Genomic DNA, 25334 nt, shown 5'->3' with positions numbered 1-25334 from the left:
ACACCCAGCACTAAATGACCAACTAGCTTTTATATATTAAGTTCTTACATCATTTTACATACAAAATGTATGGGAAAATTATCTTTGCCAATGCCAAAAAAACAAAAAAGTGCATATATAAACCTGAAGCTGAAATACATGTGTGTGCAACTTTTGCACAGAGAAAATAAAAACTGTCCCATAATAATAAGATACAGCTAAGTCGTGTGGAAATATACCATTTTGCTGATTCACGTTGCAGGGATCAACCACAGGAATATTGATAGGCATGGAGCAAGCTGAGGAAACCTTCCACGCATTGGCATGAAGTTGTGGGGTCCCTTCTATCATCCCTGCTGGAGATCTGAAAAGGAAAATATCAACACTGCAAGCATCCTGCTGACCTTAGGGTGTACATGGGTGAGGACACAAGTTTGTTAGAAAGGCTTAGATTCATAGTCACATTGAACAGTCAACGTGCCAGAAGAACTTCCGTCTCTGAGGTATAAAAGAAGAGAGGGCATGTGAAACCTTTTCCTCAATATTTTATTCCTGGGAAAATGTTCCTACATTCCAAGTCTGCTGTGCAGACAAGATTTGTGACATTATAGCTTGAGGAACTTTGGAGGAAATAAGGTTTAAATTAAGGAAAGTGTGCCCTTCTAATTAAAATATTCCTGTGTTTCAGAATTGCATTTTTTTACATTAAAACTGGATGTGGGGAGGAAAAATCAAGCAGTGGTAAGTGTCAGCCATGTGAGGATGATATAAGATTATCACCCACTCTTTCTCTCAGTGCTCATATATTTGCTCTGAATATAAGGGAGCAACAATATTCAAATAATATCATCATCCAGTACCTTCTACAAATAATGTGGTATCTTCCTGTAATTACTTAGCAAGACATCTTAGAATGCCTAAATTTTTGACTTTCATATTTAGAAAAGTGACTGCCATTTTAATTAAGACATTTTATGTTGGTTAGTTTAATAAAATTTGAGCATGTTAATGAAATTAAATAATCAGATGATTATGTTCAACAAAACTTTTCACTTGTTTTTAAACACAATATAAATGCACAACATGAAACTTACAGAAAATCATCTCTTAAATTTCCGTTGTAAGTTCCACATAGTCCTAATGTTCTTCTCTTCCATCTGACATCAATTTGAACATATATCCTCTCTCCATCTTTAGCAAACAGTATCTTCAAACCAAAACTAGTTTTCAGTTGAACAAAGAAAGAAGATATATTCTGAATTTCAATAGCCCCTGAACATAGCAAAAGAAGAAGAAAAACAAAGTCACTGAAACCTAACTTCCAGGTTGTACTGATTTACCCATTAAGCAAAAAAAATTTTAAAACTCAGACATAAAATGAAAAACTATGCACAACCTCGCCATCAGCTAAATATCCTCACCCATTCTCCATCTGAGCTTATTTCCAGTAACAGCACAAATTGGGAATTCCAGCTACTGTTGACATTAAAAAATCTCACATCTTTCTGTACCTGTGAGTTATCTAGAAACTATGCTTACACCTCTCTTTGTTTTGGTTTTGATTTTTTTTAAATTTTAGAAAAAAAGCAATGCAACTGCAAGCCTCTGACAATAAGAAGGCAAGACAAGAAACCCCATTTCTTAGTCTCCACTGATATTACAAGAGTAACAGATATCTGTAAAATGTATTGAATTTTTGGATAGCAGATTCTCTCTTACCACTATTGACATGACATTAGTATAGCTCCTTCCTTGGACTGCATGTGAACTGAGCCCCTGTCAAACTCCCAGTTTTCCTTCCCAGCAAATCCATTATGTGAGGAAATGGAAATTTCACAGTCACAGCATTCATTTGCTGCACATTGTTGGGCTACTGGCAGCTGAAGGCCTAAAGTAGGTCTACCTTCATAAGCAGCCTCTACACACACACACACACACAGACTCGGGTGCATAAATCAAGAGAGGAAAATAAAATCCTTGAAGGTGTCCTTAGGGGATCAGACTTACTAGATACACACAATTATCAAGAATGTGACACCAAAATACTTTTCATAGATTATATTTGTTGCAGACTGTGGAAAGAGACAAGAAAGTGAGTAGGGACTAATTCAAAAGAAATAAAATCAAATTATGAAGCAGAACTGTCAACACAGAGCATAACTGAGCTATGAAGCTCATTGCCATAGGAAACTGTGAATGCCAAAAGCAGTGCTGTGACTGGACAAATTCCATGAAAAAAAGACATAACTGCAATCACCAGCACAGGACTCCCTAAAATCTGTTTTGCTGAAGGCTGGGTAAGAACTTTATTCTCACTTTACTCTTTTAGAGACTAAAATTTCAGTAACTGGTCACTGTAAATTTCAAAATTTAGCAATATCATGTCTACTTTCAGAGCTTAATTTTATAACATACTTTTAAGGCTAGTTTATTTTACTATCCTTTCCAAAACCATGAAGTAACCTGTCTGAAATCACAACATAAGTCAGCAGTGAAATCAATACAAATCCCATGGAGCACATGGATTCTTTTCCATTCTATTTAGTCAGAAAAGCTTTAAACAAGCTAGACCTTAGCATCAAGGTCTCTTCACCTCCTTTCATTTTCTTACCTCTCTCCCCCTAAACACAAACAAAATGAGTGGAATTTCTAGGTACTCTGTAAGATAAGAAATGCAAAGAAATGAGGGCATAGTGAAGAACTGGTTTGCAGACGATAAAAGTAAATTTCTATAATTATTACTAATGTTCTAAGAAGTAAGTGATTGTATGCTTTTATAAGTTATGTTTAAAGAAATTCCTTTTTCATAGACTGATATTATTAAAAAGTTTTGGAGCTTATAAGAGACAGAATGTGAACTCTGGTAATGTTCTTCTTCATGCATTTCTTACCATTGAGGTTAAAAACTTGGTTAGGGACAGTTTGGATTTGACCATATCTTGTGAGAGTTACTTGTTTCCTCACATCATCCTCAAGAACCAGTGTTATAGACTCAATGCAGGCGTGGTCAAAGTTCTAAGGAGAAACAAATTTCACCATTAGAAACAGGCAATGACATTAATATTACCATAGAAAACAGAACCAAACAAACCAGGGGGGAAAAAAGCATATAGAAAGTAAATATCAGAACTGTCATCAGATAAATCAGTTGTAAACTATCGCTCAAAGCATTAAACAAGGCACTCAAGATTGTATGTACAACATCATATAACATTGCTTATACATAATCTTCATATGCTAGGAGAATGCATTTCAGCTATTATGGCAGTATTATAGTAAGTGGACAGAGGTCCCCAGGTACTGATACTGGGTTGAAAATTCCTTATTTGTACAACCACCCTGGCTACTGCTCATTGATGGGTTAACCATTGGCAGAGCAAGAGTCTGACCCAATCCAAATCAAGCTGCTGCAACCAGAGCACAAATGCAGCAACGCAGGAGAAAAAAACTTTGACACACATAAAATGTAGTGATGATCTCTAATTACAGACAAAAATGACATAAATTCTCCAGTATTATATTACATTAAGTTATAAATATCTGACTATTGAAAAAAATGTGACCTATAAACCAAGTCACACACATAATTTTAGTGTGCAATCCAGGCAGAATTTATAAACCTAAATACAGGACAAAAGCCAGCACAGAATTAGCTGAAACCAAGCATCTTATGCTCCCCAGGGACCGCTCAGTTTTCATCCAGAAACTTTTCAAGGTGTCTGGAGTTCTACAAAAGGTTATTACCAGTGGCAACCTAATTTTTCAGTGGCTAACTAACCAACTATTTCATGCTTGAGGCCATGTGAAATACAGAAACAGCTGTCTCAACATCTATGCAGGAGAAGTAGGTGCTTGCAAGAAAGGCAGAGAGGCACCAGCTCATAATCAAGTTTTTGAAAGAAGGACATGAGAGACAGTCCCAGAGTAGGGCATTGTTCCTCGCTGAGGTGTTCAGACATCGCTGTCCTCAGCACATGGTCAGCTGTGAGTCACAGCCTCAAGGCCCTTTCTCCTGAGAGCCTAACAGCATCATTAAATCCTTACTCACAGGTAAGTACTCTTTATAAACACCTTGAATCCTAAAGCCTGTTGTTAAATATCTGCCAAAATATTTTCAAACAAGCATGTGTGGTGCCTAGACTCATAGATGGTTTTCTAAAAGGTATTGTTCCAACAAATTAAATATGTTATAACATAACAAATAAAATCTAAAACTACCAAAAAAAAAAAAATCTTGCTTAAATAGTGATGTATTAAACCTACAGTTTTCTGCCAACAGTAGCTTTTCCAAAGCCTGACATCTGTTGGTACCATAACTAAAGGTGTTTATAAAACTTTAATGTGCATAAATGAGTAACTCTTTAGACTTGATCCCTCTAAAGTTGCAATAACTTTTACAAAGGCAGTATAACATGTAGCAACACAAACAATAACAAAAAAAAGCTGTAAGATGGTTTAAGTTCATATTTTCTATTTAACATTACCAAGTAGTTTACAGTAGAACTTATAGAAGATTGCATGAAATATGGATGGACCTGATTGTTTCAACATTTAAAAAAAATGTGGCTTACCTGTCCACAAGGTGCTTTTTGTAAAGTGATTGTGAACTGGTTTTTTCCAGTGCCTTTTACCAAAATGTACTGGCAAATCCCAAGAAAGGTAAAATGACGTCCATCAAATGTCGTGAAATGAGAGCTGCCTGTGATGGAGCACTCAGCTTGAGAGAAAAAGTATAAAGAATGTTCACTCACATAAGAATGTATCATTATTCTGCAAATCATGTAAGAGAGGGAAAAAAAATAAACTTGGTCCTGATTTCTAGCATTTAGAAACAAATTATGCTAGAAACATCTCTTTCAAAGATACCATGTCCGAAAGAACACATGCATGTGCAGCATCATTTGGTTCTAACTAGGCGCTAAAATACAAAATTCTCTTTATTACAATTCAGAAGTATTCTAGAAACTTTTTGTCTTTTTTTTTCCCATGACAGTATTAAAGAGGACAAGCCTCTTTCTCCATCATTCTAGGTATTATGGAACTGCTTGTTACCACAGGTATGTAGGGAATGCAGGTCATCAGGGCACATATTTTTGGGGTTTTTTCCAGTTCAAATCAGGAATGCACTGCTGAAGCAAGTCTCCAGCTCATCCCCACTTACCACACTTTCATTCATACCACAGGATAGCATCAGAGCACACAAACTAGATCCATTTTGACTGCAAGAGATGCTCTGTTGGAGCACATCTAACCTGCTCCCACTACTAACAGCAACTCTGTCCCGAGGACCAGGCCAAAGTAGTTGTAATAAACCCCTCATGTGCACACACAGCACACATAAGACATAGAGAGTCCTCTCAGTGGCAATTTTTTTAAATTACAAATACACACTGTCGAGCCTTGCTTAGAAACTGTTTAGCCTTATTACCACATTCAAAAAAGGCTCCTTAATTTGTAAAAAAAAAAAAAATCTCTTTCACAAGCTTTATAATATAATCTTGTCCGAGGTACAGAACTATCAAGGGGGTTTCATCACCTGCCTGCTACATGTTCCTCTGTGTAACTTATTACAGAGACATGCTATCTTTAAAGATAAGGATGATTATTCAAACATGAACTGCTATTACAAGAGAGAAAATGCAGCCCACAGTATCGGAATGATGGTTTTCTTATTACTTACAAAAAAGTTACACCTGAAAGTGAGGAAATACTTATACCTGGCCTAGGTACTGCACAGGCAATAAAAATACACCATCTGTGGCAAAAAACACTAAGCATAAACAAGAGATAGAAAACAAGAGATGGATGTAGCACAGAGGTAGGGGAAGCACGTGGGAAAAGGCAGGATGACTATGATAAGTCAAATAACAGCATTATTCCAGCTGGCCCACAGCTACTGTCAATATCCACCTGCTTAATCTTCCTTCCTAAACTGGCAGCCAAAAGCCTTGGATCATATATGGTTCTGTTGTCTTCAGAAAAGTTTAACATTTTTTTGTTATGAAGTGAGAAAAGAGTAATGAAATACAAATACCTGGACAATCATGATCAGTGCAGTTCCAAATACCACCAACACAAATACTAAAATGGAAAATCACAAAACAGAGTAATAATGTTCAGATTGTTAGCAAAATAAGTAGGTTTTGAGTTAGTCAGTATGCCTTGATTTCACACAGAATAGCCTGTATATTTTAGCGATACACAGGCCTCAGACTATAAAACATACACAGTAACTATAATTTAAAACTTAAACTAACTGTGGACAGTAGTCCTTGAGAGATGAAATACACAGGCTTTCACATACCAGTTGCTACATTCTTGTTCAATTTTTGAGCCTACAGGGAAAGCAGTTCCATGATAAATACAAGGACAATTCGACAAAGAGATACAAGTTCCATTTTCCAGAATGAGACCTGTTGGAAAAGAAGTTAATTAATGAGATATAAAACAAATTAACCAACCCCAGATCACTGTTCTTCCCCCATCTGACTCAAACATTCTAATCTCCCTGGAGATGATGTTATCACAGTCTTAAACAAGGACCAGAAAAAACATTTGCCTGGTGAGTGCAGAGAGCTCAGACCTCAGCTCCCTAGTAAGTTGTCACTCTGAATCATTGCTTTATGAAAAATATCTGCCTTAAGCATGTAAAACTGTACAGACTCAAAAATAAAAATAGCCTGAAATCTCACTGTCTTTAGTCTGTCTAGAACTAGGATGGTTCATAGTCCAGTAAATAATTTTTATCCCATACAGGTCTCAGAAACTTTGGTTTCTTGTACAGAGCATGGCACATTCTGTTTAAGCAAAATTTCTATAGATTTTTTTGAATAATTCAAATAAAGTAGACTAAATCTGTGCAATATCCTATTGTAGGAAGCACTAGTAACATCTCCAGATTTTAACTGATATTGCATGCTGAGACACCTTTGTATTCTAGATAAATGTTTATCACACAACAAAGGGAAGGATCACAGTGACAATAACAACATCTAGGGCAGAATTTACAGTATTCATAATTTTCAGGCATTAACTTTAACCACAATCTATTTAGACATCATTATGCTGTTGGATACTAGATTTACAGATATTTTTTGACATAACATTGACAATATTTACCATCTGGACAGTAACAGCCATCTAAACAATGCAGATTGCTGCCAAGACAATCCTTTTCAAATGTGCAAGTAGGTGGACAACAACTGATACAGTCACGGTGAACAAAGGTGTCTTCACACTTCTCAGCTAAAAAAAAATCCCATGGTATACTGAACATTAGTGCAATTTCTCTTTCCATGCTAGAAAATAATTTCTGTCAAATTAACATTGTGCAGCTCTTCTGGTATAGATAGGTAATCAGATCAAGTAAAATGGATGTTTTGGAAGATTTTTAACTGATGAACTATAGTGAAGATCTTGTCAATATTTAAGTCTTTCTTTAGCAAATCCTTATATCACATGTCCAAAATAAGTTATAGCTTCTGTGACATTCTGTGAATGTTTTAATATCTCAGCTAGTTCTAAGCCTTGTGCATGAGAACGGGCTGCAATTGATGGGTGGTAGTGATAACAAGAAGGAGCTGAATTAACTACATTAATTCTGTTATAGGGCCAGTAGAGGCTGAGAGGTCTTCTGGGACAAAGAGCAACAACAAAACTCCACAGATGTTTGCTCTTTGTCCTAGAATATGATCAGCACACATGATGTTTCAAGAAATCCAGAGAAACATGATTTTTTATGGATCTAAATCATAGCAAAACAGAATTAAAATATTCCTCAAGCAAATAATTGACTTCATTGTTTGCCAGCAAGAGTGAAACTGGCTGATCAGCTTGAGTATCAGGTTTGAGTTCTACAAGGAAAAATGCTGTCAAGATGGAATATTTGAACTAAATGCATGGGATATTTCAAAGGTTGATGCTTTAATGAAGAGTCTTACTACAGGCAGGAAAGTCATCCCTCCAGTCCCGCACCGGGGACCCAGCGTGAGAGCATGCTCTAGCGTACTCTGTCACTGCCCTGCAGTATGTTTCATCATCATCCACTCTGAAATGATAAAATAAGAGAATAATCAAGGAACACAAATCCCATCTAAAAATTTCTGCCATGTGACATGGCACAGGATATTTCACACATAGTTGACACTAGGTCATAAAGTCACACAGGGAAAATATAAAAAGGAATGAGCTATACTGAATACCCCAGTATGGTTTTATCATTTGATCTCACTAAAAGGTATTTCATCTTAATATTACAACAATGAATAAAACCACTAATCTATTATTTTTAAAAAGAGCTGCTTGAAGTGAAAGAGAAACAGGACCTTTGCTTGAAGACAATGAACAACTCAACAGTCTCAAGTCCCCATCTCGGGCTTCTCCCTCCTGCATGATGTAGAAACTCTGACCTACACTTATAAAAGACATTCTGGTTCAAGTGAGAACTCTCGAGTTCAAGTCTCCAATTGCCCTGAACTTAGACAAGAAGAACCCTACTAGTGGACTCCTGACCTCGTGCTGAAGTTTTCAGAGCCAGAAGTATTGTCCACTGAATACTGTGGACAGGCTCAGGGCACCACAGCCTTGGGCAAAGACAAGATTTCTGCCTTAGTCTATACAGAAGAAGCTGTACAGTGCATTTTTACCAGAATCAAGTAAAAAGACATTAATTAATATTTAGGCAAGTTCAAATTTTATTCAGATGTAAGTCACATACAATGAAATACCACCAAACTTTTTTACTGTGAAAGTCGAACAACTCACAACATTTGCTGTGGAAGATTTGATGCCAAAATAAACTAGTCATAACATGACATTTCTATTATAAGCAAGCTTATGACAGATCAACTGAGTTTGCCCCTTAGCACACAGGATCATGCTTCCAAAATTAATCGTCTTAAGAATATGTTGCATTGTGTTTGTATTCTGCTTTCAACACATCTATTATCAAATCAAACACCACTACACTCTTTGTTAGTCTCTCTAACTCTCCTTATCTAATCCAATTAAATGGGTCTTAATAGAAAGAATACTTGGACTATACTATGGCCACACAAAAAACCTTCATAAACTGACACTAAGCTGCAAAAAGAGAGATCCTTTTACAAATAAAATAAGCCTAAATTAATGAATTTCTGAGACATAGAAACTTCAAGGTTTTTAACATTCATAAAATTCACATCAACACACATCAGATTGTTCACAAAAAATCCAACCCTCCTTAACACCACAGCACTGACTCAAGTATCCTACTTGAAAAAAAAAAAAAAAGGCTTTCATTATTCTTCAAAAGCTACAGTAAAGTAGCTTTTTTTCCTGAGTTACACAGAGACCATAGAGAGGCAACTCATCTCTTTTCTGAGCAACACCAGTGTTTGCCTACAATCACAAATTCTTCTATCTTGACTCTGTGGTAAATCAGAAAACTAAACATTCATCAAAAATTGAACTAACAAGTTTAATGGATTATACTGAGGGATCCTTATGTTTAGTCTTGTGATCCTTCCTGTTTGCTTTGATTAAACTGGTGATACTTTAAGAATTATATACTCTGGAAAAAATCCTATTTCTGACAATTACTTCTTCATTTGAAAACCTTACCAAAAAGAGCGTGGTACATTGCCCAATTATCTCTTCAATTACCGGAGTACAATTTTAACTTGAATGACTAGAATTAATTGGAATACCAGGTTGCCTACAATGCCAGCAGTTGAGGGGGTGCGACTCCCATCAAAGCAAATGAGTTCAATGTCTTTTGGCAGCTCTGAATTTAAGTAAATGCCACCATTTTGTAAAAATTCTACTAATTTGAATGACAGTGGTTACTCATAGAAAACCAGTCCAGCTGTGTCTGACAAATAGCTCAGCTCCTCCAGTATTGTTAATATTTCTTCCTAGTATCATCTCCACATAGTTCTGTTTCTGGGCCTCCAGATAAAAGTTCCATGGGTTTTTTGTGATTAGCAACTCATCTTTTGTCATGAGTGACTCTCCATGAATTTACCTTACGCTTACTTTTGTAGTGTTTCCTGGAATCTGTGTAAGCCTTTAGTAATCAAAATATCCCTTGTCAGGCTGGTTCTATGCCCTTTGTTCCCACACAAATCACCCCTGAGAAACCCCATCTCTTTCATTTTGAACTTGGTTCTTCCCAACTTCCCTCAATGTTCTTTCATTCTGTTCCCACACAAAAGACTGAGCATTCATTTCATGTGTCAAGATTAAATACACAAGAATTCCAGTACTTACCTGCAAAGATCATTCATACAGCTTGAAATATAAGAATACGGATCTATACTTTCATGACAGCTGAGAAAAGGAAACTGTAGGAATATTTGGCACTTGAAGAATATGTCCTGTGCATTAAGGAGAATCAGTAACTGGAAGTTAGCCAATACTTTCTGAACAGGCATCATTCTCTTTAGCTTTGTTTCCCTAGTCTAAGGTCCTTTATAACCCCATTAAAATTTGAGCATGGTGATGTCTGAATTTACTATTTATATCTCTTTCATTATTCTTCCTAAAATTTTTCCTCTGTGCCTAGGTCTGCTTGACTGCATGCTGGTCCTAAACCACCTGGAATGAAAAAGTGTGAAATGACAAAGAAAAGCATTTTGTGTCAATGCAGTAGCTGACCTGGCGACAATTTCTGCAGTATTTCACAATCACTAAAATAATGAGGTGCAAGATGCCAGAACTGGAAACTGAACCCAAGTTTAATGCAGTAATGAAGAGCTCTGCCAGCAGCCTGGTGCCACTTGGCACATCCGATCTGAGCCTTTGTACTTTTAAGCTAAACATATGAAGGACTTCAGGCACTCCCTAGCAACAGCCCTGATCTGAATCTTTCTCAAAGCCTCAATGCATTTAAGGCTTTTTCAACATCATGTGTATTGTTAGATTCTTGTGCCATCAGTAGGCAGTGAACATTAAGAAAATACATGTATCCTTATACATGTATCTATGTATATACATAAAATAGAATTAATTTACCTCGGTGGATTCTGCATTGGCTGAGCAAGGACTGGAAAAATCTGAGGCAGTAGGGACACAAACTATATCATCTGAGACTTGCACAGCCCAGCTATTTGCAAATTCAGCAATGTCTTCTGTAGATTCACCTACTGCATAAAAACATGGGGAGAGCAACAATAAAAAATTGTCAAGACAAACGCATAAGACAGCTTTGAAAATTTTAGTAATTTTTCAATGTGTTCATTACCTCAATTACAGATTATTTCAGAGTAGGAGACATAAAGAAAAGTAATATTTTCATTTTTTGTTATAGGATGTATTTATTTAATACTACAATTAAATAAAAATTTTTGAAAAAATACATGAAAATATGTTGTCTTGGGTTATTTTAAGTAAAATAACTGGTAATTTCATAACAGATACACAAATAATGACAAATGTAAGGCACTGAATACTTAAGAAAAAATGCATTTCTTTGAAGCAATTTAAGTCTCTTCATCATGTTTCAGAATGGTCAGTTAGGGCTATTATCTCCCTCCTTTTCTCTTATTGCAGAAAAGCCCTACAACACATAGGCACAAGATGCCCAGCTCTCCTCACAGCATGAGCACGGAAGAATGAATGAACAAGATGCATGACTGGAAGTCATGGCAACAGGCTTAGATACATGAACATACAAGAAGGTTGGCACTAAGAAAACAGACACAAAATTCCCATATACTTGCATCAAGAACTAAATATTGCATTTTCTCCACATTCTTCGTTAGGTTTAAAAGGGTATATTGCCTCCACTTTGAAGAACCTGACAGAAATTGTCTGTGTGATGGTAATCTACATCCCCGCATGGCTAGGAGACAGGATATTGAAATGAATATCAGCTAGAGGGGTTTTTTCACAAATCTGTACTATACAAAACTTAATCTAACTTCTAGCACAAGAAGTACAAAGTTGGACACAGCAATGTGGAAAGCCACAAACACACTAATGAAATACTTGGATCTCCAAAATAAATTACTATAATATCCCAACCATCATTCTGTTTTGCTTAAGAGTGAGGGAGACTTAAAATATTTCTTCCTCTCTGACAGAGTAGTTCTTTATGCAGAAAATCTTTCCCAAACACAAAAGGCTGGGATTTAATCTAGAAATGAACCTGTTGTTATAACTCTGATTCTACAAGAACATTAAAAATACTTTATGTACATTTTGACATGGCTTGAAAAAATTTCTAAGTCTTGAAAAAATACCACAAAATAAAATAATTGCCCTTGAAACAGTTCTATGCACAGATAGTCTTTCATATTAAAGCAATACAAAGATGGCATTAAAGGTGAAGATAAGGAAACAGAAAATGAGTTTGTTTTTAAACTGCACTTTGAAATGGTATATTATATGCTTCTCAGCAGCTTATTTATTTAAACATTACAAATAATGACCATTTGGACTCTGGAAGACTCAGGATAGATGTAAGAGCTACCTTTACACTACTGAGGGAAGTAGTTTAACTGGGAGAGAGAAATCATTATATCAAATTATTGATAAGATTTAGGAATTCTTAGAAAAATGTTGCAGCTTGGAATGGATCTGAATTAGCAGTCTATTCTTGTGAAGATCTAAGAATGTCATGCTTTGTACTTTCAGAGTCAAAGCACTATGTTATACAACTGTTTCAAGATTAAAGTAACTCATTTGGCTCTCAGTTGTACACTGCAATAATGTTATCATTTCTGATAAAGAAAAATTCTAGATGAAAGGATCATGGTGAAAAAAATTAGCTCTGAAAATGAAGACAGGTATGAGCTGGAAATATTTTATAACAGATAATATATCTAAAGATACTGAAATTGTTGAATTTTAGAGATCATATGAATTCATTATTTCCTCAAAATATTCTTTTTCTCTATTATTACACATCAGCAAACTACATTGGTTATTAAACATGTAGTACTCTGGTGAGCAGAAGTTACCGCACAAAACTTACTGCTCTCATGGCAGAAAAGCTATGAAAAATGTATACTCATGCAGATTTTTAAAGACTCTGCAAAGATACATAGAGTAAGCATTCCTTCCCTAAGGAAGTTTAAAAGCTCCACTACCAACCATTTAAAAAAGGGAAAAAAGTTTCTGTGGGATACCTTTTGTGCCTTAAGAACATGCAGAGCCATGGGACTAGATTCTCTCAGCAGTTAATGGTAACAGTAAGACAATCTTATTTTGTTTGTATAAGAGAGTGAGAAAAATCCTCATATTTTCAAGCTTGTTCTTGTTTCAAGCTTCCCCCACCCCATTAGTTGCAAGTAGTGCTAAAGTCCCCATGTAGTATTCCCTACCTAGGCTACAGAATACAAGTTTAAAAATTCATCTCTGCCTCAGACACAGCACAAAGCATCTCCTCATCCTAGAGGGTAGTCAGAGGCCTTTAGTCCACCATACCCACAAGGAGATACAAGGAAATCCCAGGAAACAGCTTGGAAATTTACTTATTTTATCTAGGATTTTTATGATGCTGCTATAAAAGAATGACTCGAGATGGTGCTCTTCCCTCCATCTTTAAACACAGAGAAAACCATAAACATTTGTTTATGTATTTATTGTTTAAAGGCATTTTCATCAGCTAGCATAAACATACCCAAGTGCTTTGGTGAGGAAAAAGTTTAAATGCAAATATAAATACTTTCTTGAACTAGGACCTTTTCCCTTTCCATCTTTAATAATGAGGAGAAATAAAAGTAGAGCAGATATACTATTTTACTGAAATAACTGAAACAGGACTGCCTTTTTACAGCATTATATCTTTACAGCATTTTATTTAAAGTGAACATGGAAATTGTTCACACAAAGTAAGGGTAAGCTATTTACTTACTGTTTTGAAGTATTAGGTCATCATATTTATTGCCATTAAAATTTCCACAAAGGCCACAAGGTTTTCCCTTATGATCTTCTGTCAGCTTAATATAAATACCAGAGTTTCCATCCCAAGCAAGAGAAAAGCCAAAGGTAGTCTTCACCAGAATATAGTCAGCCAGTCTCTCAATGAAAGCATTTCCAACTGTCTGAGGCAATATCAATCTGGAAAAATATAGTCTACATCAAAGATCTCATCTGAGATGAGGTTCATGCTAGAAAATAACCACACAAAACATCTCCTTCTAACTCAACAAACACCTTTTCCTGGGTGTACACAGTCACTCCATTCAATTCTTCATCATGTTTTTACTATCTTGTATTTACTTCTCTATATCAACCATCAAGAATGAGTGCTTTCTGCTGCATACACCTATCAGTTGTATCAATTATAGGCTTGAAAGAATATTGCATCTTTGGTTTTAAAGCCTGGCACACTGCATTGAGGAATACTTGTGCTCACAAGCATGCTGCATTGGGCAAGGAACCACCAGCAGCCCTTCTGGGCACTGGGTCATCACTGGCTTAGACATCTGCAAAAGGAGGAACTTGCAGTACAGAAAACACCACCGACAAAAAAGTTGTACCTCTTCCTTCTCTGGTGAAAGACAACTGGACAATAATCAGCACAGATCTAATCACAGTCATCCAAAGTTGCTTCTGTTGGGTTGAACAGTATCACTGTAGCTACCACTCTCAGATACTAAAGGCATTACAAAGGGATGGCAAAAACACCTCAACAACTTTCTTAAAATTTCTGTACATTATCAACCAGTAAAATACACTTATTATAGCCTATGGGGCATCTTTTTACTTACAAAAAGGTACCTCCAAGATATTTTGTGGAGTTTTTGCCCCAAAGGGCTTAAGATCTTTGTTTTAACCAATTCAGACTCATCTAGAAGAAGATCATGTCTTATATTAGCTATAGCTACAATGAATAAATAATGATTGCCTTGTTCAAAATGTTATCAGAATGCACCAGGGATTAGCTGGGACTGCCTGACACAGACTTGGTCTGTACAAAGAAGGAATGAATAATTGTTAGGTTACAGCTGAGAAGCTGAACACAGTAAATGCAGGAAGTGTATTCTATCCTCACTCATGTATTACATCAGTGCTGTCACAGCTGCTCACACTAGAGCACTATCAGCCCAAATGCAGAACAGCAAGGGATCAATAAAGGTACAGATCAAATTATTTTATCTGGATCGTGTAAGAATCATCAGTTTCCCAAACTCCACATTATCTTGTTGCAATAAAATATTAAAGCTCATCATTAGAACACTTACCTGATTCCATTTTTTCTTACTTCATGTCCTGAAATCATTATTTCTTCTTGGTTTGAAAAAAATAAGCTGATAGACCTATGACAAGTATATACTGAACCATAACAGTGAGGACTGTTATGAACCTTTGAGGGAAAAAATAGACACACAGTAAGAGTAAATGCTTGTCCTCAATAATTTTGCACCATTTTTATTAAATTGATATATGGTATTTTACATTTTTATGCTCTAGTTACTGAAAGAGCTTTAAAAATAAATAACTAGAATATTGTAAAGTCACAATTACAAAGATATGCAAAACTCAAAGTTCACACTACACAATACTACTGAGAAATACAAACTGTTTAATAGTACATAGCATCACAAGCCAGTGGTCTAAAAACTGGATAAAGGAGTCAGGTATTTTACACTGACAAACTTCAGAGACACTGTAGTGAGCTAGCTTATAGAGGCCAAAGGTGGAGCTTGTTACCTGCACTGAAGAAACACCCCTACTTCTCTTTTTCTAAAGATCTGATCCATAAAATAGGATTAGAAACCACACAGAACCTCAGTGTAAAAGCAGCACTCTCCTGCCAGCTGAGACTGGTGCAAGCTGAACTACAGCATGCCCTCCTGAACCACTCAGGATTTCTTGAGATTATGAAGTGCCCCTGCAGATTACAGAAGGCATCTAAGTTACATGGATCTGTTAAAATCCATTTTGCACTGGCTTTCCAGCCCTGCTAATGGAGAAAGGTAGACTCTTCCGAAGTGTGCTTCTCTCTAGTATACATATGAGCCAGGGGATTGGCTTAGTCACATATCAACTTATGTTGCTCAAATACAGTACTCTCAGGACTTGAAAACTGTGGCTTTGTGCTTCAGCAAAATTTACACCATTTTCATTAATCTCAGGGGGAATGAGCCACCCAAACCTGTAGGATGTCCGATTGTGCTTCAAAAGCCCATGAGCTTATTTTAGACACCACTGAAGGGAGAGGGGAATGTGTTTTGAATCTTAGATGCCTATCATTACCCAGATTAAAATGTAGACAGAGTTTAGGTAACTCATATATGACTTATGTTACTCTGTGTGTCATCATTCTCTGGGAATTTCATTACCAGTTTACTTGACAGTGCTGTTAAGCTAAATAAACTTGTAATTGGGAACATTTTACCAACATAGTGATGGAAGCTGTAAATGTAACTGTTTTGAAGAAAATATCTGTGAATAAACACATACAGTGCTCATGAATACTTGAACTAATCTTCCTTGACTGACACTAAATCTGGAAGTAAAAACCAGTTACTGTTTCTTTGGGTGAAATAAACTAGGTCAGGAAAAACATTAGGAGATTTTACATGTATAAAGATAATCATAATTAAAGACAACCTGAAAGTTATTAGTCCTGGCAAATGGCTTCTACATAAGCTCATCCCAAGACAGAAACACAATAAAGGAAAATCAAAATAATTCTTATGTTTTCTTCTCCTCTTGAGGGGTGGATTATTAAAGCCAGAAGGACCATAATGTTAGGATTTGGCAAGGTTTTTGTCTCTCCATTGCCCAGTCTGTCTACAGTCTCACATTACTTATGACTTTGCTGAGTAAACATTTTCAGTTTTTAGTAAAACATGACATTTGTTCCAACAATTGAATAGAACCTTCCCTCTTTCCAGAGCCACTGGAATCCACTGACATATTGATTCCAGATTTTAATATAATCTTGGACTTTGCTGCAGCACTTTCTGAAAACCTTGAAGAGGTCACAGCTGCATATAGAATCCAAATAATTAAAATGAAATTGTGAAAGGCAGGTGTAACAGTGTCTGTAATTTGAGCAGGTAGAAATGGCAGTTTTAATGGTAGATTTATCCTCGTTAAGTGCGGTTATCTGAGGGAAGAAGAGCTCATCTGCTTATAGATGAAAAACAGTCCTCAGAGCAGAAATCAGCATCTAGATCTGCCCTCATGCCTATGACCACAGTAAGCATATGGGCTCAAAATGAGGACCCCTCTTGTCACTTCTTCCCTTCCCAATCAGCACTGAATCCCAACCATTGTGAATAAGGTGATAGAATGGTCTTGTATCCTCTCCCCACAGTAACCACCAGCCTGACAAGCAGGGCATCTCTCTTCAAAGAGGGTATAGGTTTGAACTCTCCCTGACCCACAGTTATTAACCATGGATACTCAGCAATTTGAAGAAATTACTAAAAAGAGTGCCTTCCATACATAGGTGAAGATGAAAGCTTTTGAGCAGTTAATCTACTCTGCATGATGTAGAGGTAATCCAAAATTAAAATGCAAATTCCTAGAGGGGACAAGATGGGGAGCAAATCACATAGGCCAGGGGAACAGATCCTCATAGTATGCCAATAGTGTAAATTAGGGCTTAGCACGTTTGTGTTCCTCACTATCAGGCAAGTGATAGATATTTGCACTTACTCAGCAACTCAGTATTTTTAAAAGCTGAAGTTTAATAAAGTTTCTGGGGTCTTGTTTAAGACCCACTTTTGTTCCGAGAAGGGAGAGGGTAGATACCCCATTAAGGATTGGAGGAGAAAGAAATACTATTTTTAATATACTGACTCTTTTGGTTATCATTTCATTAGTATTTTGAGTTACTGCATGTAAGTTTAGGCTTTTCCAGAAGTTTTCCACATTTCCACAGTTTTATATTTAAGCAATTAATGCCCAGTTTGGTACATTTATTGTCTCTCTATTTATTTTACTTACTTATTTACTTTTGTTTACTTACATACTTATTTCTAGTGTATGTTTATATACTTACCCAAACAGTGTACTGAGGTTCCAGAGTACTGCAGTCTTTTGCAAATATATAGGAGCAATTCCCTGGGAAGTAGTAGTAGATGCCATCAAATGTTTCAAAACTATACTGTCCCCAGGATTTGCAAATCCCATCTCGATCCTTGCCAGTGTTAGGTACTGAAGAGAACACACTGAGTTTACAAGAAGCATGGTCGTCAAAAATTAGCAAGTACAAAAGATAAATTTACGCCTTCAACTTTAAATAAAGTCAGCACTCTTTTTAGTCTTAAGTCTGCAGTTCTAGCCATGTGCAATCATCATTAAGTTTTTATTTGCTTCACTGGAGACATTTTAATTACAAGTAGAGGCAAGGGATTTGGATATTCTGCACATCCTGGAAGAAAATTCTTGTTGACCCCTACACACAGCAGATTCCAGAAACTAGTGTATTTATATAGTAGGTTTAATTTAATTCGCAATAAACCACTGCTTGTTAAAAGAAATGCAGTGGGTTTTGGTTTTTCAGATAACTTTTTAAAAAAACTGTCTGACTACTGATATACTGGACAATGGTCTATCTGTTATGGTATCTATATATCATTACAGCCCATGTGCTAGATGTAGGCATTTCTGATGTTTCTTTCTGTATGTCCCTAATGCACATAATTTTAATCCTCCTAGCTGGACAAATTAGAGTCCTCCTACAGAATAATCACAAATATGCTGGCAATAGAATTTTTTTCAAAATCTGTATCCTAAATCTCCCTGAAAGCTGACACTAAACTATTTTGGCCCAAAAAAACTTACCGATTTGGCACCTGCTTCCTTGAGCCTGAAATAACTGACAGTCACAGTCACCTGCCTCTGTGCAGGCTGCTCCATTCAGGCACTCCTGAGGACATGAACCTGCAAGCAAGCATTCCAAACTTTTCGGAGATACAGTATTGTGCAAAGAGGCTGGGAGATCCCAGTTAAATCTTTTTACTGTTAAATCACAAGCTGCTATATTAGCTGAGAAAATTAACCAACAACTATCTCCATTTTTTAACATATGCTTAATTTAATTCTTCATGTTCCTTAGTTAAAAGAGAAGCAAGGTTCTCATTTGGTTTGAGACTTATAAACTAACAAAGGAGCAAAAGGTCAACCTCCTCCAAGCAAACAAAAGGTCAAGTTCCCATGTAAAGGAATCAAATCCCAGTCCTGCTGATCTCAAAATATACAGGACACAGATCATTCTAATTCACTAAATTCAGCATAATTATACATATATTCAGCTTCTCCCTGCTAAACATTATGGCAAAGGGTACAATCAGTTTATGAACAGGCCAGAATATATATTTTAGAGTCAAAACCAGTCTTAAACAATCTTCCCCACATTCTAAAAAAAAAGTCAGCTAAAAGGTTATTTCTGCTTCAGAGGTGACTGGAGTCAGAGACTTTATATTCCATGGGAATGGCTTGTTTTATGTTATAATTAGTAATTTTTTCCAGAAGCAGTTACATTAAATGGTTTTATAGTCTGTTTGAAAGCTATGACCTCTTTGTCATTTACTAATCATTCATTGAGGTAGGTCTAAATTATCATTCCCCAAAAGTGGAGAAGAACGCTAGTCTCAAAGCAAAACTTAATCAGTTTTTGCAGATAGTTTCTTGCCTTCTTGGAGTAGGATTAAAACTCACGTATATACAAATGCTTCCAATGTTGCTGATGGAGATTTAAAAAGCATCACAAAAGTCAGGAAGTAAATGAAATAAACAAGTCCTTCCACTCCCAATGAGGCACAGGAAAGCAGCTAGTGACATTAAATGGGAGAAAAAATGGGACCTTTACAGTAAAGGGACACAGAAGCTACCAGTGGTTAGGAATATAATCCGTCATTGTGAAAATTCCTTTCCATGCTTAGCTTTGAATTTTTTCCATTTAAGAACTGCTTTCCAGATATACATAGAGACTGTGAAAATACCAACAAAGCAAAAACTATTGTTTCAGTAACAGCACTAATGGGGAAATCTTTTGCTGTTTTTAGAATTTTGAGTTGTAAAATTGCATATATTCATTTACATAGAAAAATGCAAAAAAAGGCACCTGCCTAGGCATTTTCCAAGAAGGATACAAAAATTCCAACCAAAGTTGCCTACAGTGAACTTTTCTGTAAAACAATTTCTGTAACTTGAGCCTGCTTTACATGTTTGTCCAATGCTTAAATCCGTACAGGAGCAGCTTCATGCTCATTGCCTGAGTACTCCTTTCCCTTTGCACAAGCAGTTATAAGCCTCTCTGATATACCTACATCCTCTGACAAGGTCTGAAAAAAGTGGCAGAAATTAAAAATTGTAATAGAACTAAACTTTTTTAAAAAATCTCAAAAGATTGGCTTCCTTAGCTGTTCAGATTTGGTTGTAAAGCCCTATTTTGAAAGTACAATTTTAACAGGTTTTTTTTTAATATATATTTAACATGAATAAAATGAGAAAATGAAACAGAACAGTGTTTTGTAGTGTTATGAAGCAGAGGGCTTCCCCAGCCCATGGTAACACAGAGGAGGAAGGCAGCATTTTCATTCTCCTCCTGCAGGTGAGGGGCACAGCACTGACCTCCTGGTGGACTCCGCATCAGGGCCCCATGCTGGTGCAACAGAGAGGCAGATTGAACCTGTCAGAGAAACATAAAAGCAAAATCAGGGTGTTTGTGATTTACAAATTAATTTATAAAAGCTTGAAGCCTTGCACTCAAACACTGGGTTGGAACTTTAAATACAGAAGTGCAATTTGTATCTCAGCCAGCACATGGCACAGTCATAGGTGCTGCTGGAGGGATTGGCAGCCTGGGAAGAGGAAGCACAGTGGCTTTTGAGGAGACCGGGGAAAGATACAGCTGCCATGTAAGACCACTACTGGCTTCTCATCCATGCCCTCCAGCTCCACTAAATCACCAAGGTTCCACATGGGAAGTTTTACATTTACATTTGGAAGGAAAAGAAAGGGGAGAGAGTACAATCTCCCTTTTTCACTTCACTCAAATGCCCACAGTTGAGCTCTGTCTACTGCTTCCACCCCTCCATGCTGCACCCAGATCATCCCATTTTGGCCAGTCTAGCTGCAATGGATTTTGTGTTCTCAACATCCTTCAGAATTGCATTTTGTTCATCCCAAAAAAAAGAGAAAGTAGATCTTCTTGACCTGCCTCCAGTTTAGGAACAGGGAGCCTCACACTATGAGGAAGCCCTGCAGCTGGCCCAGCACTCTGATATTGCAGCTTGTCACATCACATTTTCCCTTCCAAGAACTGATCCCATTCCAGACTGAAAGTACTCTGGGGCTTCTTCTCCCTACTGACTGGAAAGTTTACCAGGATTGAAGTGCTGAGTACTTAAATATTTCCTACTTACATTTATTCGTGGTCAGTTTAAATCCCTTCCTTTATAAATCTGGTTCTTTTGCTTAAATGGCTCTTCTTTCCTCTGTTTGTTATTTATATCTTATCTGATGTTCTATGAAAAAAAACAGCTACCTTTCTGCAGTACCCACAGACTTAAGTGCCAGGCTTCAGCTGCACAACTAAGAAATTTTTTTAGTCTTTTCTTGTAAGCTAATTTCTTTCTTCCCTCCTGACTCCACTCATTCTCTGCATCATGAGTTTGAGCTGATGGGTCTCAAGTTAACAACACTGTGCAAGAAACATTTTAGGGTTAGTCTTGCCAACGCCTCTTACAGCTCCCTTTTCCAAATGGAAATATGTTGTGGGATGCTTCTGAGTAGTACAATCTGTTTAAAACCAACCTGAAATAGATTTCATTGAATCACCACCTGGAAGGCCCTGAATCAAAATGATTCCTGGTGCCCATGGTCTATTGGTAGCTGCAGAGGGTCCCTTCCCTCCCTGGACAACAAGACCCATTTCCACTTTTTCTGACAGCGACTCCAAGCTGCTCACCTCACAAAAGCTGCTTCTGGCCTTTGAGCCATTTTGCAGTGTCCTTGGTGCAACAGCACCTCCCTGCTGAGGGCCCTCCGAGGACACCTCCAGTCCTGCTTCTCTCAGAGGCTCCATTACCCTCAGTGCAGTGTTTCACACCAGCTGCCTTTGACTCGCTAGCGGCACACACATCTCAAAGGGTCTTGCAGAAAACCACCCTGGTTCGGCCCACAGGCTCCCTGGAACACCCTGAGGCGGGACCGCCTCTGGTTTCCCGCCTACCCCCTCCAAAGGGGTTATAACCCTTGGCTGGGCTCCATAGCCAAGTGTGTACAAGAGGAGGAACAAGATTCCTCCATTTAAGATTAAATTTCAGCACAACATTGCTGGGATGAAGCTCTGAGGCAGCGTGGGGCCAGGGCAATGGGAACCAGGGCTGGGCCGGAGCCACCGGGGCACCATGTCCTGGAGGGAGCCTTGCCAGTGGCACGGCCATTGTGCTTCTCACAAACACAAACAGCTTTCCAGGTGTTGTTCATCCCCACAAAAGACAGAAACGCCCCGGCATTTCCCATGGTGTGTGTCAGTCAGCTTGGCAGGGTAGGTTACCTACTGGGTGCTTTGCTGAGGGAGAATGAAGGCATTAGGCCACGGCTCAGGTGGGGAGTAGCTGCTCCTCCTCACTGTCCTCCTGTTACCGCAGCTCATCTCCCCACAAAGGGTCATTTGTAAGGATAGCAAAGGCCCAGAGCAGAAAAGGGAGGAGGGTTTCCCCACCCTCCTGCTTTTGGAGGTATAACCTACCTCAGCTGTTACAAGATCTCTTTTCTGTCGAGTTGCATTAGACTCAGTTCTGGAAGAAAACAAAAAGGATCTTGTATTATCAAAGGTCCCTGGAGCAACCTGAATAAGCAAGTCCCAGAGAGAAGTGTTTCTCTCTGATTACCATCACTTTATCAAAGAGGTCTTTCTTGGGTTAACATTTAAAAAGGTGATTCTTTTTTCTTTTTTCTTTTTGTCAGTGTCTCATTTTACAGAATTGGGCGGCACTCCAATCTCTGCTTGGACAGGGAGGTACCTGGAGCTTTGGGGAGACATAAATAGGCAAAACAGACTTACACAACAGAATACAAAATTGTAAACCAGCTTCATATTTACTTCATGCTGCATGTCAGTGGCTACAAGTTCCCCAGAGTGTTGCTTGAATATACTCTGATGGTACTTTTGATAGCAAGAGATGACTCTCCAGCTGGAGCTGACTTTAATTTGTGATTGAGTTTAGAAACAAGGGCATCAAGCTATAAAACGCACTTAGTTCTATCAACACTTCATGATGGCATATCATTTGACATGCCTGTGTGTCCACTAGATGTATTACAAGTCATAAGACACACAAAGCTATGTCCAACTTGATGCTCCCATTGAAATTGATGGCATAGATCCCATTTAATTCAATGGGATCAGGAACATTGCCTAGTTTGGGTTTTGTTTGGATTTCAGCTTCTATGTGAAAATTAGTATTCAAAATGTTTATTTAAAGGCTGTATAGCACTTACTCCTCTGTGCTTCAAATAGCAGCTAGGATTTTATCATGCAGTTGAAACTGTAGATGGATACTCATTTAATGTATTTTTCCAGTCATGAAATCGTGATCTCATGCTGTTTTCATTCCATTATTCCTCTAAGCTTTCTCAAGACCATAGAAGTATCATTTTTCATAAGGACCTCTGTTTTTCAAACAGAGGACCCATGCCCATTATGTAAATACTTGGGAAAGAGTTGTAAACATTCTGAAAGTGTGTTCTACATCCAATCTACATGTAGATGACATTTTACACATTGAATTCAAGACTATATTTTACTTTCTAACTTGCACTGCATTGCATTTGCTCATTCTTGTTTTGTTTGTAGGACTTGACAAATAAGGAATAAAAACTTACCTCAAAGTTCTTCTCAAAAGAGGAAGCTTGCAATAAGATCCTGTCAATTAAAAAAGTCACAAAGTTAAACATTTTTCTATACAGCATCACTCTGCCCTTGGCAAGCAATGTCAAGATTAAAACAACATTATTGAATTTTAGGGTTTAAAAATCGTGAGTTTTCCAGGGCATCTTTGTACAAACTCTGTATCCAAGGAATGTAGCACTATATGCACTCCTTCCTAAGAATTTGATTCTCTCACACAATCTTTACCTGCAGGTTTTCGTGGTTGTGGTTCCGGTACCTCCCACCATGAAGAAAGTAAAAGAGTTCATAGTTCTTAAGAAGCTCAGAATAAAAAAAAATAGAAGAGGCAAACTGGTAAAATAGAACAGCTACTCAGAGCTTTCCAGAATCAAACCTCCAGGGTTATGATACTTTTCTGACTGTTGCTTGTTAGACTGAATTGTAAATAATTTTAAATGAGTCAATGCTTAAAACAAACCAGCAAATAAACAAAACCATAAAAAACCTTTTTATATTATATTAGAAATCTTTATAATTGCAGCAAGGAAACTATATATAAGATCCAGTTGCATTATATAGTAAATAAGACAATTTCTATAAGTAGAAGAGCAATTATTTACCCTAGCAGTCTAAAAACATTTAAACAAACTGCAGGTGCAGTCTGTTCAAATAAAATCTTACCTCATTGAAAACCATTAAATGCTACTCATTTGACAAAAACAGCAAGAAAGGCAAGAAAGTTAGACTTTGTTCATAGATAATTGTTTTCTAACAAATTTGGATTAAAAAAACGATGCTTGAAAAGAATTTATATTTTAGTTTCTGCACCTGTGAGAGAGAATGGTGATATATACTTGTTTAAATTGCATTTACAAATCCCAGCATGGTCAAAAAAAAATATATAGTAAAAGAACTGGCTGTAATATTCAAATATTTAGAAAAATATTTGTAAAAATTAGTATTACTACAAAAAATAGAATAAAATTCTTACCTTGCAAAGTGGACAGCAGTGAATGAAGCAAGAATATACTCCACGGTATCATTAAACTGAGCTTTCCTACAATGTTCATTTCAGTATAAGTTGGAAAAAGGGAATTTATCCAAATCAGTGGCTTTGATTATAGGGCATCTTACCACTGTGTATTTCTACAGTGTGTTTAAATCCTTTAGAGGTTAGATAATTGGAGTCATTACTTAAAATAATGCAATGCAAAAGAGGAAAAGAGCAGGAGACATCAAGCTTGGTAGCTACATACAGCTTCAGGAGCCTTGCGAGTGTTGCATACAACTTCCTGGCTGCATGTCTCTCATTAGCAATGCATGGTAGCTCCTCAGCACGGCCTGTATTAGTTACACTTCCACCAGACCTGCGAGTACTACTCCCCTGTTGAGTTGAATTGGCCCTTTATAACACAGCAGACAATGACAGAAATGTTGCCCTGTCATGGTGGTTTGAGAGATCCTTCTGTCGTCACACACCTTTGTGTGCATTGAGGCTTGTGCTGAGGGCTATTCTCTACTCCTTAGTAAAGCAAAATTTTTTTGCAAGACCCTGAAATAATACCAC

At 37.2% G+C, this 25334-nt stretch overlaps 1 protein-coding gene across 1 annotated transcript in view; it reads right to left on the bottom strand.

The window, feature by feature from the left end:
• The window catches only part of OTOGL (otogelin like), a 90125-nt gene extending 65288 nt beyond the window's left edge, over positions 1–24837 (bottom strand). The window contains exons 1-19 of the mRNA XM_064421589.1: positions 24759–24837; positions 23761–23800; positions 22625–22673; positions 21839–21964; positions 20500–20557; positions 18709–18807; positions 17924–18078; positions 15150–15271; positions 13817–14022; positions 10972–11102; positions 10228–10334; positions 7920–8026; positions 7099–7224; positions 6284–6392; positions 6014–6060; positions 4551–4696; positions 2871–2994; positions 1074–1251; positions 219–343 (exon numbers count right to left, since the gene is read on the bottom strand). Coding sequence (XP_064277659.1) covers positions 219–343; positions 1074–1251; positions 2871–2994; positions 4551–4696; positions 6014–6060; positions 6284–6392; positions 7099–7224; positions 7920–8026; positions 10228–10334; positions 10972–11102; positions 13817–14022; positions 15150–15271; positions 17924–18078; positions 18709–18807; positions 20500–20557; positions 21839–21964; positions 22625–22673; positions 23761–23800; positions 24759–24837 — 2134 coding nt within the window. The remainder of the gene's footprint in view (positions 1–218; positions 344–1073; positions 1252–2870; positions 2995–4550; positions 4697–6013; positions 6061–6283; positions 6393–7098; positions 7225–7919; positions 8027–10227; positions 10335–10971; positions 11103–13816; positions 14023–15149; positions 15272–17923; positions 18079–18708; positions 18808–20499; positions 20558–21838; positions 21965–22624; positions 22674–23760; positions 23801–24758) is intronic.
• Positions 24838–25334: the final 497 nt, after the last annotated feature.

The sequence above is a fragment of the Passer domesticus genome, chromosome 5 (genome assembly GCF_036417665.1).
Source record: "Passer domesticus isolate bPasDom1 chromosome 5, bPasDom1.hap1, whole genome shotgun sequence".
Taxonomy (NCBI): Eukaryota; Metazoa; Chordata; class Aves; order Passeriformes; family Passeridae; genus Passer; species Passer domesticus.
The sequence above is the reverse complement of the archived record's forward strand: the minus strand, read 5'-3'. Positions and strand labels throughout refer to the sequence as shown.